The sequence below is a fragment of the Doryrhamphus excisus genome, chromosome 22 (assembly GCF_030265055.1).
Source record: "Doryrhamphus excisus isolate RoL2022-K1 chromosome 22, RoL_Dexc_1.0, whole genome shotgun sequence".
Classification (NCBI taxonomy): domain Eukaryota; kingdom Metazoa; phylum Chordata; class Actinopteri; order Syngnathiformes; family Syngnathidae; genus Doryrhamphus; species Doryrhamphus excisus.
Genome location: NC_080487.1, coordinates 4,532,497 through 4,556,421, shown reverse-complemented (window position 1 = coordinate 4,556,421; position 23,925 = coordinate 4,532,497). Strand labels below are relative to the sequence as shown.

The 23,925-nt window shown below is 40.2% G+C and overlaps 1 protein-coding gene across 4 annotated transcripts in view; it reads right to left on the bottom strand.

The window, feature by feature from the left end:
• Positions 1–23,925, bottom strand: part of LOC131109347 (myosin-16-like) — a 31,141-nt gene that overhangs the window by 5,719 nt on the left and 1,497 nt on the right. Inside the window, exons 2-16 of one of the 4 annotated variants that reach the window (XM_058061262.1) lie at positions 20,980–21,135; positions 16,183–16,410; positions 15,149–15,235; positions 14,914–15,059; positions 12,500–12,590; positions 7,345–7,401; positions 4,791–4,877; positions 3,588–3,833; positions 3,362–3,479; positions 2,003–2,130; positions 1,684–1,880; positions 1,477–1,609; positions 1,183–1,399; positions 217–353; positions 22–125 (exon numbers count right to left, since the gene is read on the bottom strand). In XM_058061262.1, the coding sequence (XP_057917245.1) occupies positions 22–125; positions 217–353; positions 1,183–1,399; positions 1,477–1,609; positions 1,684–1,880; positions 2,003–2,130; positions 3,362–3,479; positions 3,588–3,833; positions 4,791–4,877; positions 7,345–7,401; positions 12,500–12,590; positions 14,914–15,059; positions 15,149–15,235; positions 16,183–16,410; positions 20,980–21,135 (2,132 nt within the window). Of the gene's footprint in view, positions 1–21; positions 126–216; positions 354–1,182; positions 1,400–1,476; positions 1,610–1,683; positions 1,881–2,002; positions 2,131–3,361; positions 3,480–3,587; positions 3,834–4,790; positions 4,878–7,344; positions 7,402–12,499; positions 12,591–14,913; positions 15,060–15,148; positions 15,236–15,626; positions 16,153–16,182; positions 16,411–17,710; positions 18,841–18,893; positions 20,946–20,979; positions 21,136–23,925 lie in introns of those variants that run through there. The other 3 variants (XM_058061263.1, XM_058061264.1, XM_058061265.1) reach the window with 3 other exon arrangements.

Below are 23,925 nucleotides of genomic sequence, written 5' to 3'. Positions count from 1 at the left end.
CGTATCCACACAGGAGGTTACCGAGCAGCTTCAGTCTCTTCTTCTTTCTCCTGAAGTCTGCGCTCCAGATCTCCTTTGGCTTGGGACAACTCCAGCTGCAGCCTCAGCACTTTGGTCTCCTCAGCCTAAACGGGAAGACATTTGCAATGCAAAAACTGTGACATGACGTGGAGGAACAATGTGAAGGTGATCATTTCCACTTCCGTATGGTCATACCTCCAGAGCTCCTTCGGTCTCTTCCAAGGACGCCTGCAACTCTTCTTTTTCCATCTCGATCTTCTTCTTTGCTTTCTGGAGTTCGTGGACATTCTTACCTCCATCCGAGAGCTGGTCTGTCAGGTCAACGATCTCCTCTGCAAAACAGTACGTGTTCGGTACGTGACAAAAAAATTAAATTAAATTAAATTAAATTAAATTAAATTAAATTAAATTAAATTAAATTAAATTAAATTAAATTAAATTAAATTAAATTAAATTAAATTAAATTAAATTAAATTAAATTAAATTACCCCTGCATCTGGTACTTTTACAATCAGTAACTGTTACATTTGTTCACTTCCTGCTTTCCTAATATAGTTTAATTTTTTTAAATTAAATTAAATTAAATTAAATTACCCCTCCATCTGGTACTTTTACAATCAGTAACTGTTACATTTGTTCACTTCCTGCTTTCCTAATATAGTTTAGTTTTTTTTTTTAAATTAAATTAAATTAAATTGAATTAAATTAAATTAAATTAAATTAAATTTACCCCTCCGTCTGGTACTTTTACAATCAGTAACTGTTACATTTGTTCACTTCCTGCTTTCCTAATATAGTTTAGTTTTTTTTTTAATTTCACTTAATTTAATGAAAAAAAAAACTAAACTATATTATTATGTTGTGACTTTTTAATTTAATTTAATTTAATTTAATGAAAAAAAAACTAAACTATATTAGGAAAGCAGGAAGTGAACAAATGTAACAGTTACTGATTGTAAAAGTACCAGATGGAGGGGTAGGATTTAATAAGCTTTGCTTCTTCCTACTCCTTTTGGACATGTGGAACTGTGAACTGATTATGGGATGCACTCAATTGTAATCTGATGCATGTTCAAATGAAATAAAACCATTACCATTACCATTACCAAATTCCTGCAATTTCTCGGCGGTTCTTAAACTGAGTGAATGAATATGGTGTACCTTTGTAAGTCTTGTTCTCCTTTCTTAGAGCCTCCAGTTGCTCCAGAGACTCTTCATGAACCGTCTTGACCTTAAACAGCTCGTCAGTGTGTTGTCTACTCTCCTTTTGGCAACCCTCCACCTCAGCTACCAGTTCCTCACACTTTTGCTTCCAGTCTCCCAGCTGCTTCTCCAGGACCCGCTGCTTCTTATCCAGCGCTTGTCCACAACTTCTGGCCTTAGAAGAGAGAACATACTCAATGTTTAATTTCCACAGTCACAGGTTTTATGAGGCTGGAGGACCCCCTGCTTTACCTTCTCCAGGTCTATGCACAGCTCCTCCACCTCCCCCTGGAGCCTCTGTTTGGTTTTATCCAGAGATGAGCACTTGGCCTGGGTAGCTTCCACTGCCTCCTCAGCCTCTTGGAGCCGTAACACCAGCTTCTTCCTGCAGCACAAGCATCAGTTGAACCCCTGCTCTCCCTTCAACGACCAGGACTGGCAGGATCCACTTTGACCTACTTGGTTTCCTCCAGCTCATCAGCATACTGAATGGCGTCCGCCTCGTATTTTGTCTTCCAGTGTGTCACCTCGCTATTGAGTTTGGAGATGAGCCTCTGGAGTTCCTGCTTGCTCTCCTGCTCCTCCTCCAGCTGCTCCTTGAGCACCTCACACTCCTGCCGCACTGAGCTGAGACTTCCGCCGACGGCCTGCTTACACTGGCAACCACGGGATAGCGCGTGTTGGTATTTCTTTCACTTGTCATAGCGCCACGTTAAATACTTCATTTCCTTTTATTTTCACATTTTCAGTTTTGTATCTCTGGACTGGGAACACTAACTTTGACCTCCTCATCCAGCTGTTTCTTCAGGTCCTCCTGTTGAGATTGGAGGAGGGTCTTGGTGCGGCTTAGCTGGCTGGATTTGCTCTCGGACTCCTCCAACCGTCGATTCAGGTCTGTATTATCAGCTAAAGGGAACACAGACGTTCGGAATCAGAAAATCGGAAATGTTTCCAACAGCAGGTTATAACAGGGCGGGATCAAGAACAAGAAGCGGACGTCAAATTAGAGACCACACTGTAAATCCCCATGTTCAAAGTACTTCAATAAATGAAGTTATGCATACTCAAAGTTCTTTAAAAAGTTCTAATAACTTAATTATGTCAAGTTCATTTAACATGTTGAGTACTTTTAACTAATATTTTTTGATTAAATTGAACTATGGCTATATTAATTAAGATTAACTTAACCTACTTTACATACAACTTAAATCTTTAACTTAAATAATTAATTGGTATAATTATAGTTAACTTAAAAATTTCTTAAAAGTTCTACTTATAAATGTGGGTTGCCAGTTGCATTATCTGTTTTTTCAGTTAATTTAAATTTTTTAATTAATATGAACTTTTTTGCAGATTTCTGTAACCTACTTAAAATAATTTGTATTTACTTTTCATGGCAGAGAGAATGCGAAAAAAAATGTCTCTTTTCAGGCCAAAATTTAAAAAGTATATCTAATATCAACTCCAAATATTAAAGCTCTGATATACTAAAATGTTTGGGTTTATGAACTAAAAAAAAAAAAAATGTGGCAACTGTTTGCCTTTTTGGGGTTTTTTTTTGCTTGTCATAATATTATGACATTATTTATCCTCATAATTTTTATTCTTTTTATTTTATTCTTAATTATTTATTATTTTATTCTTGTAAAATAATGTTGTGACTGGCTCCCGGGCGGCACTTTTAACACCCCCAAGTTATAGAATTTGTGTAAAATGCCCTTTTTGCGACTATGCAGGATAGACTAAATTAAATTAAATTAAATTAAAAAAAAACTAAACTATATTGGGAAAGCAGGAAGTGAACAAATGTAACAGTTACTGATTGTAAAAGTACCAGATGGAGGGGTAGGATTTAATAAGCTTTGCTTCTTCCTACTCCTTTTGGACATGTGGAACTATGCAGGATAGACTAGCTGCTGCTGAAAGCAAGAGTTTATGTGCTAAACAAATACAAACCCGTAAAATATGACATAGATATAAATAACTAACACCATCAGAGGTCATATTTGCCCTTTCTGCCCCCCACCACTGGTAAAAATATTGACTAGTTCCCTTGTGGGATTATTATTTGTATTAAAAAATAGCATGCCAGCTATTCTAGAATTCGTCATAATAGGAATAAAAAATGTTGGTGTACCCGTGAGTCTGTTCCTGATCACAGTGAGCTCAGTGAGCGTCCTCTGCAAGTCATCTCCTCGCCTGTTAGACTCGCAGAGCTGCTCTTCCAATTTCTTCATCTGGCCATCCGAGGACATCTGCAGCAGCGCATGAAAAACCAACATGTGACATTCATTTGTCACAAAGACACATGGCTTAGGTTAAGTGGTGGAAACACTTTCTCCATGTCCCCCCAACATCCAAACCTTGGCTTTCTGCAGGCTGTCTAGAGAAGTGGCGAGGTCGTCTACTTCCATTCTCAAGTTCTGCTTCTCTTTCTCCAACTTGGCCCTGGTCCTCTGCAGAGCCTCACACTGCTCACTGAGCTCTGCCATGACGTCGCCGTGACGTTTTCTCAAGGTGGCGGCCAGCGCCTCCGACTGGACTGACGACTCCTCCAGGTCTCGCCTCAGACGCTGGAGCTCTGCTTCTCGCTTCTTGTTCACCTCCATCTGTTGATCAAACATAAGTAGAAGTTGTTTTATTACCAGTAGCGATGTAGCCAATCACTGTCACTTAGTGCTCCTTCCTGCTGTTATGGGAAATGCTGTGCATTTGTCGCTTCTTTTGAGCAAGGCATTCTTTTGCATGTGGTGCCATAATGTTTGACTTGGAAAATAAGAGCACATATACATGTTTTTTGAAATCATAAAAATAGGGTTCATTCATTCGATCATACAGATGGACTGCTGATGGCCGGATATCCTTAATGGACTCCAGGGTGACCAACTACAGAACTAAGAAATAAGATTAAGATTAAGATTATATGCCTTTATTCGTCCCTCAGTTGGGAAATTTGCATTGCACAACAGCAAGAGTACAGAGTCAGTTAAGCAGTACAAAATACACAATATAGAAAAATAAACAATATAAACAACCCAAGTATTAACAAAAATCAACAGTTTTCCCCAGAGTTATATACAATACAGTATGTAGATAATATGAAACGAGATGAGATATATGACCAGTCTATACACTGAGATCCTGTTAGAGAGTTAATATGAGGCATTATGGAAATACTTCACATAGAACTTAGTATATTGCATTTAGAGCCCTTAGTATTGCACAGTGAATGGGGTCTGGAGTAACTATACTGAGTATAAAAACAAAGTATTACACAGATATACCTTCAAAAAGTCCAAGGCTAATGATTAATGTTCATAGGAAAATACATTTGATGCAAATACTTAGCACTCAGTGTTTTACTCAGCTGATAAAGTAATAGCAAGAATGGATGCATTCACAGACAATATTTAGTTTGCCTTGCCGGGTACAATATGATGGACTAGTACTTCAAATATCATGCACTGTAAATAAACTTTTTTGTCACAATTTATATTTCCATTATGGGAACCGAGATTCCAAATTCAACTCCGACCTTGACTGTAATAAAAATGAGATGATTTTACCTGAGAAGCGGTGACCCCTCCTGCTTCCTCCAGTCGATCTGTGAGATCTTCCAGCTCTCTGCTTAGATCTGCTCTCTGCTTCTCGACCTGAAATGACAAGAAAAGAAATGACACTCCACACAACATTGTCCTCATCACATCCTCAAACTCAAAGCTGACTTATGGAGCCAACGTCCGACTCAGCAATTGTGTGATGTGGGAGTGCTTGACTCCAAGGTGTGATGACCAACTTGGATTATTTTGTTCAAATCCATGGTCTAAGTCTCTTAGGTAGAGATGCTTTCCATGAACAATCTGCTCTTATGAAACAGACAGTTATAACTAAGAATATTCCATTTCACTTACAAACAAAAACAACATTTTGTCAATGAACTAATGACACAAATATGCCAACTTACACAAATACAGATGTTTTTGTCAGTGCGTCTACTCCCAGGCCAAGTAGTGGAAGGTATCCTTTACATGCTCTAACATGTACAAGTACATCACACAGCACACATGGAGAGAGTTTATGGTCTCGGGCCATTACTTGCACAAACAACTAGCACTCTCTAGTTAAAAGCTCTCCTGTGTTTAAAGTGATATTTTACAGCTGGTTTCAAGACAGTAGATTTTCAGAACTTCAAGCTCCATAACGTCCGTAATGTCAGTAAACATTCAGAAAAGGAGTGAAAACAGATGATCACCCATGGGTCCTTTTTTTTTGGGCTGTACCACCCCTTAAGGCCCCCCGTCTATGTCTATGGCCTGTCTGTGTGTGAGGGATTCAGTCATCACTATCCTCTGGGTAAACAGTCCTGAAGGACAGCAACACTCGCTGCTCTTTACATGCTAATGAGGAACCACCAATCCTGGCAAAGGGGGGCGTGTCTTTTGAAAAATAGGAGTTATTATGCAATTCAATTGAAAGTCTAGAATAAACACGGTGCACGGTGGTCGAGTGGTTAGCGCGCAGACCTCACAGCCAGGAGACCCGAGTTCAATTCCACGCTCGGCCATCTCTATGTGGAGTTTACATGTTTTCCCCGTGCATGCGTGTTTTTTTTCCGGGTACTTCGGTTTCCTCCCACATTCCAAAAACATGCTAGGTTAATTAGCGACTCCAAATTGTCCATAGGTATGAATGTGAGTGTGAATGGTTGTTTGTCTATATGTGCCCTGTGATTGGCTGGCGACCAGTCCAGGGTGTACCCCGCCTCTCACACAAAGACAGCTGGGATAGGCTCCAGCACTCCATGCGACCCTCGTGAGGAAAAAGCGTTAGAAAATGAATGAATGAATGAATGAATAAATGAGTGCTGTACGGCGTTCGAGTGGCTAGCGCGCTGACCTCACAGCTAGGAGACCCGAGTTCAATTCCACCCTCGGCCATCTCTGTGTGGAGTTAGCATGTTTTCCCCATGCATGCGTGTTTTTTTCCGGGTACTCCGGTTTCCTCCCACATTCCAAAAACATGCTAGGTTAATTGTCGACTCCAAATTGTCCATAGGTATGAATGTGAGTGTGAATGGTTGTTTGTCTATATGTGCCCTGTGATTGGCTGGCGACCAGTCCAGGGTGTACCCCGCCTCTCACACAAAGACAGCTGGGATAGGCTCCAGCACTCCATGCGACCCTCGTGAGGAAAAAGCGTTAGAAAATGAATGAATGAATGAATGAATAAATGAGTGCTGTACGGCGTTCGAGTGGCTAGCGCGCTGACCTCACAGCTAGGAGACCCGAGTTCAATTCCACCCTCGGCCATCTCTGTGTGGAGTTAGCATGTTTTCCCCATGCATGCGTGTTTTTTTCCGGGTACTCCGGTTTCCTCCCACATTCCAAAAACATGCTAGGTTAATTGTCGACTCCAAATTGTCCATAGGTATGAATGTGAGTGTGAATGGTTGTTTGTCTATATGTGCCCTGTGATTGGCTCTTGCTCGAAGACAGCTGGGATAGGCTGAATGAACATTTAAATGAAATTTAAATGTAACTAATTCAAACTAACTATCATTCGATACAGAACATATTCACAATTAAACCAACATTTTGTTTGACTATGAAAAGAATTGTGGTTCAATGCCGTGAGGATGTGTACTGTATGTGTATTAACGGGACAGCCGATCCATGTGGGAGAAGACTCCACGGTGAATAGTGTTGTCTGTCAGTCTCCTGATGGTATCTCCTTGTGAGGCACATCTTTGGCGGAGATATGCTCTATTTGAGCTGTGGAACAGATAAAGACGGGCATGTCCGTGCCTGCCTCTTTCATCGTCTGTACGGCTTCAGGGAGCTGGTATCCCCATTAGAAAGACGACCCGGAGTGGGGAGAAAGGAACAACACACACCCTCGGGGCTACTGTCGTTCTTTTCAACAGTTTAGATATGGACAGGTTCTCGTATCCTCCAAGAGCATCTTGGGCCAAACTAGTAGCACCTCCACGCAAACCTCGAGAAAGGCTATCAACGCCACTGGCCTGAGCGTCATCAACTCATCTGCCTTGCAGCCTGACAAACACCTTAAAGGTATCTGCTCTATGTTCCACATGTGGTCGTGATGTCGTTTTGATCATACCTTTGCTCTGATGGTTCGCTCTGCTTCCAGCTCCTCTTCCAGCTCCTCAATGCGGGCCTGAGAAGACACAGTTGGAATGGGTTTAAGTGCAATAAAAAGGAGAATGTTCTCTGAAATGCAAAGGAGAACATCAGAAGTTCAACGTTATCTTCTGTTTTGACAAAGAGCAAATTGGGCTTCAGCTCAGCAGATTGTTTTCTATTTCAGAGCAGTTCTTGTGTGGTCAGCCCGTTTCAGTCTGGTGTCTCTTGGGATTCGGCATGCCGCTGGATTTTTCCTCAGGTAGCAATTTAGAGCAGGAATGTCTGTAGCCACAGTCATTGTTGGTATTCCGACCGAGGGCAGGGTCTACTATGTCCGGTCTGGAAGACGCTTCTAACATTTGAGGAATGTTGCTCTTGGGTCGCCATTCATTATTCTTATTGAGGGACTGTCTGTGGATCATAATCACTATATTAAGATTTGCGCACAATTTACTGGATTACTTCACTAACTTGTTTTAGTGTCTCTGACCTTTGATATCTCAGACAAGTTAACCCCTTAAGGACACTCATCGAAATCCTTACACTTTGAACCCTAGAAAACATTATATTATTTATAGTATAGTATTATAGTATATAGTATATTGTATTATTATAGTATTATTTCGGTATTATTTCCAATATATTCCAGCACATTATAGTTATAATGCAATTTTTTTTCAGTTTCAGTTGCAATTTTTATTTCAGTTTATTTAATCATAAAGTCTTTATAACAATTTGATTTATATTTTCTTAACATAATTCTAAATGTAATTCTAAATTTATTCTCATAATATATCTTTTTCCGCAACCTAATTTTTCCAAAATTACAACTTTTTTTTTTTTTTTGCTTGTCATAATATTATGACATTATTTATCCTCATAATATTATGATTTTATTCTTGTAAAATAATGTTGTGACTTGCTCCCGGGCAGCACTTTGAACACCCCTGAAGTTATTCAATTTGTGTAAATGCCCTTTTTGCGACTATGCAGTATGGACTAGCTGCTGCTGAAAGCAAGTGTTTATGTGCTAAACAAATACAAACCCGTAAAATATGACATATATAAATAACTAACGCCATCAGAGATCATATTTGCCCTTTCTGCCCCCCACCACTGGTAAAAATATTGACATGAACATGACATCAACTCAATGATTGTTTTCAATGAAAGCGTATGAATGAACCAGCAATCAAACAACTGTAACACGTTGCTTTTATCTACCATTAAACTCAAGCTGCAATTTGTTTGGCTAATAGGAGTGAATTACGAGCCCCCCCGCAGGGCAAAAATAAATGGCAACTAGTTGTTGTAGAGATGCTTGTCTGCTTACGGACTACTGTTAAAGGTGCCCTTGAGCAAGGATCGCAGTCACTTTTTGTACACCCCCGTCACTCTGACAACTCCTTGTGCATTAATGTGTGTGTGTGTGTGGTGTGCAACACCAATACAAAGTACATTACATTTGCACCTGGGGATTATAATGAGCATAATACATTACAATGAAATAAAAACTCTGCAGCCACATCAAGGAGATGTCTGACATTTCTGCTACTTCACCCAAAGGTACAGTGAGAGCCGACTGGTGAGTCTAATACATAACAACTCCAAGGAAAGATTTGTACAAGTTTTCCAAGACACCCAAAAAAGTTATCCTCATGCTCACCATGTTTGCAATAAAATAAGAAAATATGAAACTCACGTGCCAGCGAAGGACCTCTGCAGAGAGAACAGCCATGGTGAGGCAGGAACAGCTTGACTGACTGACTGACTGACTGACCGATTTGCCTCTCTCTCTCTCTCACACACACACACACACACACACACACACAGGCATGCACACCCAAACCACACACCCTCGTTAAAGCCCTCCAGCACTTTACTGTCCACACCCCCTTGTGCGTGCACGGCCTGTCTTCACACACACACACACACACACACACAAAATAAAGCGTCCTCCTCATATCTGTTTCTGGTTACATTTGTACGCCCCAAAGCCTGAATATAAACATTGTGGTAAACCCCCCCCGGAGTTCAAGATTGAAGACTCCATTGACAAATCCAATTCTGACTACTTGCTACAATTAAATCGAATGATTTCAATAAAAAAAGAGCCCATCATTGAGTGACAATGCTTCCATAGTCGTCTTCCCTGGCAACGTGCCATCATAATAATTGGCTGTGGATTACAGTCAGATGTGGCCCCACTGCAGCTAAAGGTCTCGCCTCATGTGTCTGATGGAATCGTCAGCAGGCGGGGGTGGTTACATCCTCTGTGATTCCCCTCGGTCGATCAAAGAGGAAAAACACAAGCCAAACATCTTCAAGTAATGCTCCCGAGTCATTTAAGCCGAGCCTTGCAGACCTCCAGCAGAGCAAGACAAGAGATCACCATACTGTCCGCACATGTTCATACAACTGGAGGACCGACAACCAGATCTACTCCTGTTACTGTAGTACTGTAGATGTTCCATCGAAAGAATACATAGTTGTACATACGTATGTACCTTTTGTTCTCTTCATTACATTTTCCAAACTTAATGCATACTCTTCTAAACACTTGACAATTGAGTTGAATGCAAACGGATGGTTTAAACCAGTGGTCTCAAACACGCGGCCCACAGGCCAAATGTGGCCCGCAGGACACTAGTTTAAGGCCCCCGCCTTGATATGAAAGTTTAATGTTAAGTTTGATATGGATGCTGTATGGTATCATGTACCCAGAAAAAAATTATTACGTTTGATTAATGTTCATGTTAAAGGTTAAATAACTGTTAATAGTTATCCTCCCTATCCGTGTGGAAGTGGTAAGTTTTTGGCTATTTAAGTTTAAAGGAAATAACTTGAAGGCTACCGTTTAGATCGCTAGCTCTCTAGTTTGCGAGTTAGCATGTGTCTCAAGACCCTGCAGTTGCGCAATATGTTGTAAATAAAAAGAGTATAAATGTGACTATAGTCGTGTTTTGTCATGTCTACAGGGCTCTAATAATACTTTGTTCATTTTAATCAGAAAAAAATAATTTGTCTACCCACCAACTATATGTGGTTTCTTAAGTTTTTATTATTTGCCGTTTTATTATTATTATATTTATTTATGTATTACTGATTGATTGATTTTCCTTATTCTTGATTTGTTTATTTATTTTTCATCTTATTTTGTGTAGAAAAATAAAAATTAAGATATTTGAGAACAGTGGAATGTTTTATCAGAGCTTTTCTTGTAGAAAATCAAAACCAAAGCAAAGTTTATTCATTTTTCTGTTTTTAATAAATGTATTTTTGTTTTTTTTTGGAAAACCTGATGCGGACCAGTCTCGCCCAGACCCTAGCTCCAGTGGCCCCCAAGTAAAACCCCTGGTTTTAAACCCAACATCCAAAGAATAGAAAAGAGCTTGATGTTCTCCGACCGTGATGACCCTTTAGAACCTTGGCAGTGTATACCTGCTTTACAACCACCTAATAAAACCACTATGAGCACAGGATTGTTGTAAGGAAACAACCATGAAAACATTAGGCCTTTGACCTTTGACATTCTTTCAACCTCTTTGAAAAGTAGCACAGAGTAACCACATGTGTGAGCATGAAAATATTATGCAGAAAAGCATGGAATTTTAATTTGCATCATCTTTAGTTGAAGACAGTCATTGCTGTGGTGATTTTTCCAAATGAATGAATGAATTCTGTTAAAGAGTCGCTGAAGAATGTGGTAGAACAAAAAAGACCAACTGACCTCCAACACAAGATGCTGCAAGGTCTTAAAGCGACGTGACATGTTTTTTTTTTTTAAATGTTATAAAAAAGTTAGATTTGATCAATATCTATCTCAGGCTTAGTTAAGAAAGCAAACTCAAAGAAGAATTGATTTTAAGAGTCCTTTGTTTGTCCAGGAAATCCTTACAAAGGTAGAGCATTACAATGGAACACTCCAATTCTACTTTCAGAAGATACCAAGAAACAAATTGTAAAATTCCTCTCAACCCCCAGCGGCCCCATTCACGATGCCCCATATTAAGGACGGTAGATCCTTATCACTTTCCATTTGTGTTTCTAGCCGTCTCTGACAGGCATGGATCTGTGAAATAACTTGACCAATCACAGAGAAGAGCCCAGCAGCTCTGCTGAAACACAGGAATGCATCACGTCACCGTTCTGTAAGCCGCAGCGATAAGCTACCTGCATTCTATTGGCGAAAGTGATCCTCAGCTATGTACCGATTCAACATGCAGGTTAGGCCTTAAACATGAATTAGGCCTCAAGCAGGACTAGCGTGACATAAATTGAGAGATTGTTCCTGATAAACCATAAGAAGTCATTGAATGCATCATGGCACCTGTATTGGAGAGGACATGCCTTTTTTACTCAACCTTTCACACCAGTTCCCAAATCAGAGGCTGCAGATAATAAGCAAATGTCTGCACACACACAGACACTAAATATGAAATAATATATATTGATAGTATGCCAGTCAAAATAGCTGTGAATGAACATAGCAGCATTTGCGTTTATGTACAAATGTTTATTAATCAAACCATCATTATCAACCATTATCAACCATTATTATCATACTGATGTTTGAGTAGTAGCTTTAGGTAGCAATTTTAAACCACGTTATAAGCCACAAGGTGTTTTCCAATAGTGCCTTGCTATACGGACTTGCCCTAAAATAAATCCGAAACTTTCATACCGTACAGGACAAAGGTTTGGACACACACAACGGATGTTCCCAACCCCGCTAATCAGGCAGGGAATTCCACTGAGGAAGTGAAAACCATTTCAGGTGACATGAAGCTCATGATGCTCTTTGTATTGCTTAATTGTATGCTCTAAAATATAATACATATTAAGTAATTTCCCATTTGTTTGATAAGTTCATAATTCCACGTGTTTTATCATGGACCATGTGCCGGGTTTGTTAAGTCCAAAAGAGTATTGTTTATCTGCAATAAAATTCCCATGGACCAAAGTAACAACAGTTGCATATTACTGCTGTAGTACTGTACTGTATATACTGTAGGTCAAGGGGTCACCAACAGTCCCTGATTATTGTACAGAGCAACATTATCATCATACTGATGTTGGTGTTGTCATTTGGGAATGTGGGAATAAAATGGTGACCTGTGTTCATGGCTTACCTGCATTTCTTGGCTTCTCTTCTGCAGTCCGTTGGTGAGGGCCTCTTCAGCTTCTAGACTGGAGATGATGCTGCTTATCTCCGCATCCTTCCTGTATTGGGAAAATATATATTTAGTATTCATCTCTTGTGCTCTGATAAGGAGCAAAATCTGTCCTCCTCAACAAAACGCTCAGATTAGACAATAATCCAGTTTGTATGACATCAACAATCATCCACTTCAAGTTCACATGAAGCCTACAGCAACATTCCCTATGGAGGAGAACGAGAAGCTGCACGGCATCAATCTGGCTCCGTCTTCACCTGACAGTGATAGGTGATATGTTTAGACCTGTTCCATGTTGGAAGTGATGTAGAAATGTTGCTACACTGATAAACCTGACACAAACCAATATGTAAGATAGAGATCAACTTGTGTGGTGATTGACACGCCATAAAGGGATCTTTTATTATCTTTATAAAGTTTTATTTCATTTATTCATTCATTTTCTACCGCTTTTCCTCACGAGGGTCGCAGGGGGTGCTGCAGCTGTCTTCGGGCGAGAGGCGGGTTTACACCCTGGACTGGTCGCCAGCCAATCACAGGGCACATATAGACAAACAACCATTCACACTCACATTCATACCTATGGACAATTTGGAGTCGCCAATTAACCTAGCATGTTTTTGGAATGTGTGAGGAAACCGGAATACCCGGGAAACTCCACACAGAGATGGCCGAGGGTGGAATTGAACCCTGTTCTCCTAGCTGTGAGGTCTGCGCGCTAACCACTCGACCACCGTGCAGCCCTTGTGTTTGCTTTTAAAGAAGAAAAAATATTCAGCTGAAACCACTAAAACCAGAACCAAACCAGTCATCCATTTTTTCATGTGGGTTGTCCTCACCAGGGTGGGGGTATGCTGGAACCTATCCCAGCTGACTTTCATACCTATGGACAATTTGGAGTCGCCAATTAACCTAGCATGTTTTTGGAATGTGGGATGAAACCGGAGTACCCGGAGAAAACCTACGCAAACCCAGAACATGCAAAGGGTGGAATTGAACCCTGGTCTGCGCACTAACCACTCGACCGCCGTGCCGCCCTTGATTATTTAATTCATTCATTATTTGCCAGTCAGTGGTAACCCATAATATTCATTAAGGTAACTTTTATGCATTTCAGTTTTAAGTGTTCAATAGTGCTGGCTGCAATACTTACATATATTTGTAATATTTTACATATATACATGTAAAAGTAAACAGATGGTATTTTATAGTATTTGTATTTGATCTCATTGTGCAGGTGTACCATCATGTGGTGTATTTCTTTCACACACAGTAACTGTACTACATGTTCCAAAGACCAACATGCAATGCTAATACAATGGAACAAATTTGAAATGATTGACAGTTTTTATATTAACTTAAGCTATGTGCTGTTTGAAAAACATTGTAACTCGGCAACGGCGTGACTCACGGACTTTATTAATGAGAAGAGTGACAGAGGATCTTTTAACAAAATGACCTGCAGGTTTAAACATCATAAGCCAGATTATACTGTTCATTGGTGTGCACTGCGTGTGTCAGAGAAGAGAGAGAGAGCGTATTATCACAATTGTTACAGTGGTTGACTCTGTTTGCTGTTATTAGTGAGTGCATGTCGGGGGCAGGACGCCTGAAAGGGCCAAACGTCTTCCAACCTGCTTTGGGAAGACGTACATGATAGAAAAAAGGATGAGTATACACGGTTCACTGGTTTGGAAATATTTCTAAATGAATACGATGGCAGCAGTCCTCGGTTCAATGATGGATGATACACGCGTGACCTGAAGTCAATTTCAAAAGAAACGTGTATAACATGAGATATTTAGTATATGGAAAGATATTTTTGACTAAATTAATAGAACAGTATCTGCAGTACTCCAAAAACTCCTTGGTAGCAAAGTTTCGCCCCTTCTTTCCTCAAGACTCTGGATGTTGTGGGTCCCAGTTTAAAATATGCATCTCAATATATCTGGAGGGCGGCACGGTGGTCTAGTGGTTAGCGCGCAGACCTCACAGCTAGGAGACCAAGGTTCAATTCCACTTCACTTCAATTCTGTGTGGAGTTTGCATGTTCTCCCCGTGCATGCGTGGGTTTTCTCCGGGTACTCCGGTTTCCTCCCACATTCCAAAAACATGCTAGGTTAATATTGACTCCAAATTGTCCATAGGTATGAATGTGAGTGTGAATGGTTGTTTGTCTATATGGGCTCTGTGATTGGCTGGCGACCAGTCCAGGGTGTACCCCGCCTCTCGCCCAAAGACAGCTGGGATAGGCTCCAGCACCCCCCGTGAGGAAAAAGTGGTAGAAAATGAATGAATGAATGAATATATCTGGAGGTTGACCTTCATAAAAAAAGGTCTCAACAACATGCATCCATTTCAAAACTGACCTCTGGATGATCTCTTCCAGACCACTCCTCATCTTCTCCATTTCGTCAGCGTTCTCATGAGAAAATACGCCGTCACCTTCCATTTTACTCTTGTTCTTCTCCAGCTCTTCGCGCTGATAGCGCTCCTGCTCCAGCTCATACTCCAGCTAAAAGCACACCGTGCAATGTATCGTTGAATAAAAGTCATGATGAAATGTAAGTGAAATGTATTGCTACCATTATACAAAGTACTTACATCTTCTATTTGCATCTGTAGCTGCGTCTTCTCTTCGGTTAACACGTTCACCTTCTCCTCTTCACTGTGGAGGTCCTCCATAGCTTGCTGCAAAGTGTCAATAATTATTTGGAGAAATAATCTGTCAGCCTTGTTTACTGTACTTTTCTGTATCGTACCGTGTTCAGTACTTCAAGATAAGTTTTCCAAGTGACCGAATTAGCAGACGAACACAAAGACGAAGTGCATTATCCGTAACGGATACTCGTTTATAATGAGCCTAATAAATAGACAACATTTTAAATAGTGATTTTAAATGGTGATTATTTTTCCATTCAACACTGTAAAGGCTCTTATTTTGACATTGTTTGTGGATACTTCCTTTTTGACTCTGTGCCTGCGTACTTTGGGGAGTTGGACAGCGGGTACAGTAACTAAGCTGGTTCTACAGTATTTATATACACTACACTATCCTCATGCATATGGTTGCTCGACTTACCGTATGTCTTCTTCTCTTGACTGGTTGCCAGTTGCAGGCGTATCTCAGTAGGCTTCCTTGTCCTCTTTTTTATTCTTCTCACCTACGCTTTGCTGTAATTTTCTCGGCAGGGCTTTGGATGTTTTTATTTTTCAGTATTTTATTCCCTTTTGTTTACTTTTTTGCCATGAAGACTCGAAAACTCTGATCTTTGTTTTCTGCTTCTGGGGTTCAACTATGTTTCAATGTTACAGTTGATGATGACGAATGTGAAGTCTTTGTGACTTGTGTCTTTTATTTTCCTTGTCGTTGAGATGATGTCATCTCCAGTAATTATGATGTCAACAACAAGCCCGCCTACTTCTTCCGCTTCTCCATTTTAATTTGATGGAGATTTTGCAGTTGATGATGGTTGGTGATGTAACTCATGTGGTGACTGTGACTGACTTTTTTTAAAATAACTCCTCTAAAATAACTCCTCTGTCAAATCTTATTCACTTTGAACAACACTTGGATGATGTGTAGAACTTAAGAGTACCAATGTCTTTCCCTTGGCGGAAGTCCCATCATTCCGTACCTGTTTATCCCGTTCGGATGCAATCAAGGCACCCTCCAGTTGGTCCAGGTCTTGCCTGAGGCTGTCACACTCGGCCTCCAGCTTGTCTCTGTGGATAGCCAGCCGAGTTGAACGAGTCTCCCCTTCCTCCAGACGGTCCGACAAGCCTGATAGTTGTCGTTGGAGCTCACGTTGGGTGTTTTCCAGCTGGACGCAGCGTTGTTCCGACACCCGGCAAGTCTCCTGCCCCTGGAAGTCAGTGCACACAGACAATTGGTAGCACTTTGATAGTGGCTGTGTTATAGGATAGTATCCCTTTAAGACAAAGGAATCTTAGTCCAGATTAAGTACACTTGTCTTGTCCCAGCACGGTGGGAACACAGTACACTTACCCAAACATATGCAGGGCTGTCCAAAAATTGCATCCGTTCATGTTTTTGACCATAGTTCCTTCTGCCATGTTTTGGTAGAAAAAATGTGGCCCCTCCCAACAACTCAAATGTATCTGTAAACTAAAAGCCAATCAAGTTATGCCAAATCTAAACCAATGGAACATCTATTTTTCCAAGTGTTGTATGCATTTTCTTTGGATTTTTGTGTTTCGTTACATACAGGAGCTTCCGGACAAGAACCATCAGGTTCAGGAACAGCTTTTTCCCAACAGTTGTCTCCGCTGATCTATGCCCCCCCCCCCATCACTTCATTGCACTACTTCATTGCACTATTGTACATATTACTGTTATATCTTGTTGCATTCATAGATCATACTGTTTATAATTTATATAATCTGCAATAGCCATACTCTAGTCACTTCATTGCAATACTGTACATATTACTGTTATTATATATTGTTACATGCATGCTGTGCATACTGTTTATAATCTGTATAATCTGCAATAGCCATATTATAGTCATTTATATCCCTGTACATATCCTCACTGTATTATAGTCACAGCCTGCTATAGTTTGTACATAGATCTGTCCATTTTTCTACATTTACTTACTACTAAGGTACTTATAAAATTGCACATCTGGTTGGATGCTAATTGCATTTTGTTGTGACATGAGCAATAACAATAAAGTTGAATCTAATCTAATGTAACCTAATCTAATTACGCCTTTTGCTCTATTTTGTTTTTGTTTTGTTTACGTTGAATTTTATTCCTAAAATGTGTAGTGGGGCAAAAATACCACACTTAGGGGACAGCTCTACGTGTAAACATGACATCAACCTGCATGCTGGGGAGCCAAATGAGTAAGAACAATGAGTACATGTTGGCAAGTCTGCTACTGTCATACTCGTACAATGGCAATGACAGTTAAGTTAACTTTACATATACACTATTTCATGTTTTATCGGTTTGACCACTGCAACATATTTTATTTCTATTATTTCTTATGATGATCCTCAATTCAAAATCAGAACAAATTCCTACAAGATTACAATTATTAATATGATAAATGTGACATGCCAACTTATAAAAAGATGCAGAAGACCAAGGTCACATCCCATGATTCTAGGAAGACATAACAGAGGTAAAAGTCTTACCTCAAAATATGCAACAAATTATGAGTGTTCCTCCCTGCAGCAAAAAGAAATCCTTCTCTTTGTTCGTGGAATCTCTCCCTAATATAGCTCAGCTACAAAGATCAACAGAGTGACGTGACGAGCTGACCGGATAGACGAGTTTAGCCTTGCGCTAAAAGCTCACGTCTAGCGGCAACCATCCATAACAGGAGTGAAAATGTCTCATTGTCAAGTCTGCTCTGGTCAGTATTACTTTCTACTGAAGTAGCCATCACGGGCAAAGTATTAGGAACAATGAAAGGTACCCAAAGTGACCTATTTTCCAAGTGCAGTTTTTTTTCCCATAAAAGTACTTGTTTCTGTGCTCTGATGGCTTTTCTACATGGAAGCTCACCAATGTCTATTTTTAGAAAATGATAGAAGGGGGTGCCGACTAAAACCATTAGTAGTAGCTTTAGGTAGCTATTTTAAGCCACATTATAAGCCATAAAGTGTTTTCCAATAGTGCCTTGCTATACGGACTTGTCCTAAAATAAATCCAAAACTTTCATACCGTATAGGACAAAGGTTTGGACACACACAACGGATGGTCCGAACCCCGCTAATCAGGCAGGTAATTCCACTTAGGAACCCTGACAAGGAAGTGAAAACCATTTCAGGTGACATGAAGCTCATGATGCTCTTTGAGAGAACACCAAAAATACTTCAAATATAATCTAAAATATAAGACATAAATAGTTATTTCCCATTTGTTTGGTAAGTTCATAATTCCACATGTTCATTCTACAATTAATATAGAATTTTTATTTTAAAAAAATTTTGTTAAATCCAAAAGAGTATTGTGTATCTGCAATAAAACTCCCATGGACCAAAGTAACAACAGTTGCATATTACTGCTGTAGTACTTCACTGTATATACTGTAGGTCAAGGGTCAACAACAGTCCCTGATTATTGTACAGAGCTGAATTCATGTTTTTTTCACACCAGGCCCTCGTAGGGTACTTAGGGGTCCTCCTTGGAGGTGGATTGGTCTTGTCTATAGTCACAGCTGAGACCAGGGACCTGAGGTTTATGGACCTCAGTTTAAGTTGCAAAGACCCTGGCATTCAAACCCTCGCCCGAGGAATACAATCCAGTTATTGCATCGTAGCAAATGACTGGTTTGCATATTTGAGATCAACAACTCAATATAGCGACACTTACTATTCTGTTCTCCAATGCGGTGCTAAAGCCATCCCAGTCCAGTTCATCCGGGTCTGGTCCCATTCCAGGGTCGGCTCGACTCCTATTGGTCTCTTCGGCATCAATAAAAAGGAAGTGGCAAGGCTGAGTGCACCTTACAGACATAACCTCCCCTTGTTGATGCACTGCCTTGCTCAGTAGTGGGGTAGCCTCATCCTCATCCCAAAGGCCTAATTACTTCTGTCGCTCTCAGCTGATCTTCTTCTGGATTCTAGCAGAGGAACCATAATAATTCCCTCACTGATGTTGATTAACCCATACACCCTAACCACACAAGGACCGAAAGAGAAAGGACCGAAGATGAAAAATGTCCATCCGCCTCCCGGTCGGGATGACAACAGACCCACATGGCCTCCCACTTTGCTCCAGCATTCCACTCGGCAACAACAATGAGGGCTAGTGTGCTTTTGCAAAGGGCGGATCAGACGTTGACTTCTATTTCTTTTCGTTTGCCTTTCTTCCTGGTTCTTTGGACCACTTTGCTATCGGGGAAGTACTCGATTATTATACAATGTAAATGTTTTGAAATTATATATGAAAAAATAAAAAGCAATATATTATGTTAAAGTGCTAGAATGTGGAAGATTGAGGAAGAGCCCATAATTAAAGTACATAGAGTACATAGAGTACATAGAGTACATAGAGTACATGGAGTACACACTCCTGAGCAAAATGTTATAACCAGTTGAAGAATTAAAATTTTTGTTAGGTCTGAAAAGTAGAGCTTCAAAATGTAAAAAAAATGAGTGAGACTGCAAAGTGATGTAGTGGTTAGCGCATAGACCTCACAGCTAGGAGACCAGAGTTCAATTCCATCTCTGTGTGGAGTTTACATGTTCTCCCCGTGCATGCGTGGGTTTTCTCTGGGTGCTCCGTTTTTTTCCCACATTCCAAAAACATGCTAGGTTGATTGGCCACTCCAAATTGTCCATAGGTATGAATGTGAGTGTGAATGGTTGTTTGTCTATATGTGCCCTGTGATTGGCTGGCCACCAGTCCAGGGTGTAAATGAATGAATGAATGAAAATATAACCTACAACAAACTTCATATTAATATTTGTTTTTAGTTGTTTATTATTACTGTAATAGGTCACTTTCTCTTCGCTGCAGGGGAGGGGGGAGGCGGGGCGGGGGCGAGCATCCAGCACAGCCACGGAGATGTGCCTGGAGCTGTCTTAGGCGTCATACTTAACATTCAGTCAGAAGATCTCATCAAGTTCTTCAGACAATAAGATCACTCAGTTTGGTTCTCCAAGCATCCCTGATGTCCATCATAACCTGACTTATATAAGACAATCTACTCTTGGTGCCGACTTCATGGATTTTATGATAAAACTGCAATGTTTACCGCTATTTCTTTCATACTCTTTGGTCTGAGGGTCTCTTTTTGCTCTTGATGCCAAAGGACAAGGTTGCTTTGACTGCAAAAGCATGACAAGACATGACAATTCAAAGTGCCTCCATAAAGAAGAGAGCCTTTTATTGACGGCTGCTTCAACCCCAAAGGCAAGTTGAGTCACTGCCGGGAAAAGGGGGGGCGAGGGGGGGGTAAAGATTCACCTGCTGGTACCCTTTTATTTGTGATGTCTTATCACTTGTGGAAAAACATTATACACGTTTGGGACCGATTTCAAACCTTTCATTCGCATTTTCCTACTAAAAATAAATCCATACAAAGCGGATCAGATTCAAGTCAAATTTTCGAATCACAATTCGAGAAATCTCCAACTGTTTTGACCCATGGATTCCCCTTAATAGAAAATCAGCACAAGTTTAATGTGAAACAGAAAATGTGTCACTCTGGGAACCGATCTGTCAAACTCTTTGCAGATGTGTGGCTGTGTTAAGTACATGCTGTCTTAATAAAATGGTCAGAAAATGGCCGACACAGCAATAAAAACCCAAAGAGAAAGGTATCATTATCCACTCAACGTGTGTCGGTATAATGACCATGCTGAAATTCCCTTATTAAGCACAATCTCATCCCCAGTGAGTGAAAGAAGAGAAAAGGGAGAAGCTAAATCAAGTAGAAGGACAGCTGACTCACAGTTTGGTATTTGGACACCACTTGGCTCTTTTCCTTCTCAAGCTGAGCGTTGTCCTCCTCCAGCTTGCGGACCATCAAGACCAGTCGGTCACTCTGCTCTCTAACGATCCTCAGCTCCTCTCTTTCCTTCATGCTTTCCTCTGGTGTGTGAATGAGCTGCAATGATAAACACATATGAAGACCACAACCAGTTTCTTATAAACGCTATTGGGGTTCTTTCTGTATGTTTGCACATAGAACAGATAAAGTTGCTGTAAGATGTTCTAAGACAGGGGTCTCAAACACGCGGCCCCTGCCTTGATATGAAAGTTTAATGTTAGTGCGGCCCGCGCAAGTTTGATATGGATGCTGTATGGTATCATGTACCCAGAAAAAATTATTACGTTTGATTAATGTTCATGTTAAAGGTTAAATAACTGTTAATAGTTATCCTCCCTATCCATGTGGAAGTGGTAAGTTTTTGGCTATTTAAGTTTAAAGGAAATAACTTGAAGGCTACTGTTTAGGTCGCTAGCTCTCTAGTTTGTGAGTTAGCATGTGTCTCAAGACCCTGCAGTTGCGCAATATGTTGTAAATAAAAAGAGTATAAATGTGACTATAGTCGTGTTTTGTCATGTCTACAGGGCTCTAATAATGCTTTGTTCATTTTAATCTGAAAAAAATAATTTGTCTACCCACCAACTATATGTGGTTTCTTAAGTTTTTATTATTTGGTGTTTTATTATTATTATTATATTTATTACTGATTGATTGATTTTCTTTATTCTTGATTTGTTTATTTATTTTTCATCTTATTTTGTGTAGAAAAATAAAAAATAAGATATCTGAAAATAGTGGAATGTTTTATCAGAGCTTTTATTGTAGAAAATCAAAGTTTTTTTTATTTTTTTTTGTTTTTAATAAATGCGTTTTTTTGTTTTTTTTGGTAAACCTGATGCGGCCTAGTCTCACCCAGACCCGAGCTCCAGTGGCCCCCAAGTAAATTGAGTTTGAGACCCCTGCTCTGGTGTTGCCATTCACCATTATTTAGTATGTGCTGGTTATCAGAAGCAAAGAGTTAAGTTTCAGTACGGCGCTCTATTGACCCAGGCTGCTAAAGCAGTCAATCCTGAAGTTGTTGGCCACAGTACTTCCACTCGAGGCTGGGACATTTCCATCATAAATAAAACGAGTCCATTTTGGTCTGATGTCCCGTGGTTGGATAGCAATTTAATGACGTGTCACGATCTGTGCATCCAACATTGCTGCAGAGCTTTTTGGCTTTTTAGCTTTTGGCTTTGAGATGATAGTGATTCCATGGAGGCGCTTACGTGCCCCCCCTCTCAAAAAAAAGGTAAATCTTTGCCAACATAGTTGCCAAATCTTGGGTGGGCACTATTAAAGTTAGCCTGACTGTTACTTTTGTGACATGGCAGTTCACAACCAAATGACTGCTGTGTGACAGTGTACACTTTTCTCTTCGGATGGATGGATGGATGGATGGATGGATGGACGGATGGACGGATGGACGGATGTTCAGTCCTTGTTTGGTTGTCCTGTGTGTCATGTTTGACTTTTTGGTGGTTTTTTTTTTTTTTTTTGGACCTCTGCATTTTTTTGTATTTTATTTGATCTTGGTGTTGTTGAGGGAATTTAACCTTTAGTTTGAGCTACATACTATGGTCGCTTCTCCTTGCTTTTTTGCATTGGTGTCCACCTGCCATGGTGCCTCACTTGAACTGTAACAGAAGGAGCAGACCAAACATGGACATAGCAGGAAGCATACACTTGGTGCCTCCTTCAGCCTGCCCAGCACCCCTCTACTGTTCAGCCAGTAAGGTTCCTGGTAATTTAGTCACTGTCCCTTGGTTCCACATCTCCATTTCTGGGACGTGGGAAGTCTAGCTGCCCTTGTGTATCTTCGGGAACTCAATTTTGGTCAATTTTGTCACACTTTCTAAAGCAGGGGTCTCAAACTCAATTTACTTGGGGGCCACTGGAGCTAAGGTCTGGGCGAGGCTGGGCCGCATCAGGTTTTCCAAAAAAAAAACGCATTTATTAAAAACAGAAAAATGAACAAACTTTGCTTTGGTTCCGATTTTCTACAAGAAAAGCTCTGATAAAACATTCCACTGTTCTCAAATATCTTCATTTTTCTACACAAAATAAGATCAAGAATAAAGAAAATCAATCAGTAATAAATAAATATAATAATAAAACGGCAAATAATAAAAACTTAACCACATATAGTTGGTGAGACACATGCTAACTCGCAAACTAGAGAGCTAGCGACCTAAACGGTAGCCTTCAAGTTATTTCCTTTAAACTTAAATAGCCAAAAACTTACCACTTCCACACGGATAGGGAGGATAACTATTAACAGTTATTTAACCTTTAACATGAACATTAATCAAACGTAATAATTTTTTCTGGGTGCATGATACCATACAGCATCCATATCAAACTTGCGCACTAACATTAAACTTTCATATCAAGGCGGGGGCCTCAAACTAGTGCGTGTTTGAGACCCCTGTTCTAAAGCAAAGAAAGTTCCCTGCAAAAACAGATGTGGACTTATTTTCAAGCGCAATATTAAAAGAGGTTTAAGAAGGAAGGAAAACGTGTTAGTGCTTGTGGTAGCTGTACTTTTGGAAACAAGCTGTTATTAGCGGAACCTTGACAGTGGGTTCTTTTTTTTTTGTCAGTGGGAAATTAGATGGGGAAATATAGCATCATCTTCCTCACGTGTGCAACGGTAATTGCCATGGTGTCAGAATAAGATTTAGGATGTGTATGTTAACCACAACTGAAACTGCCTGCCTGGACACAATGTTTACCTGTCAGGATTTAGCGTGGCGTTCAACATCAGTCTCGATGCAAAATGAGAAACGGAGGAAGTGGCAGCTTGTTTTTTCGATGTTCACCTTTTGCAGATTGAATTAAAATACATATTTGGAGCACAATCTC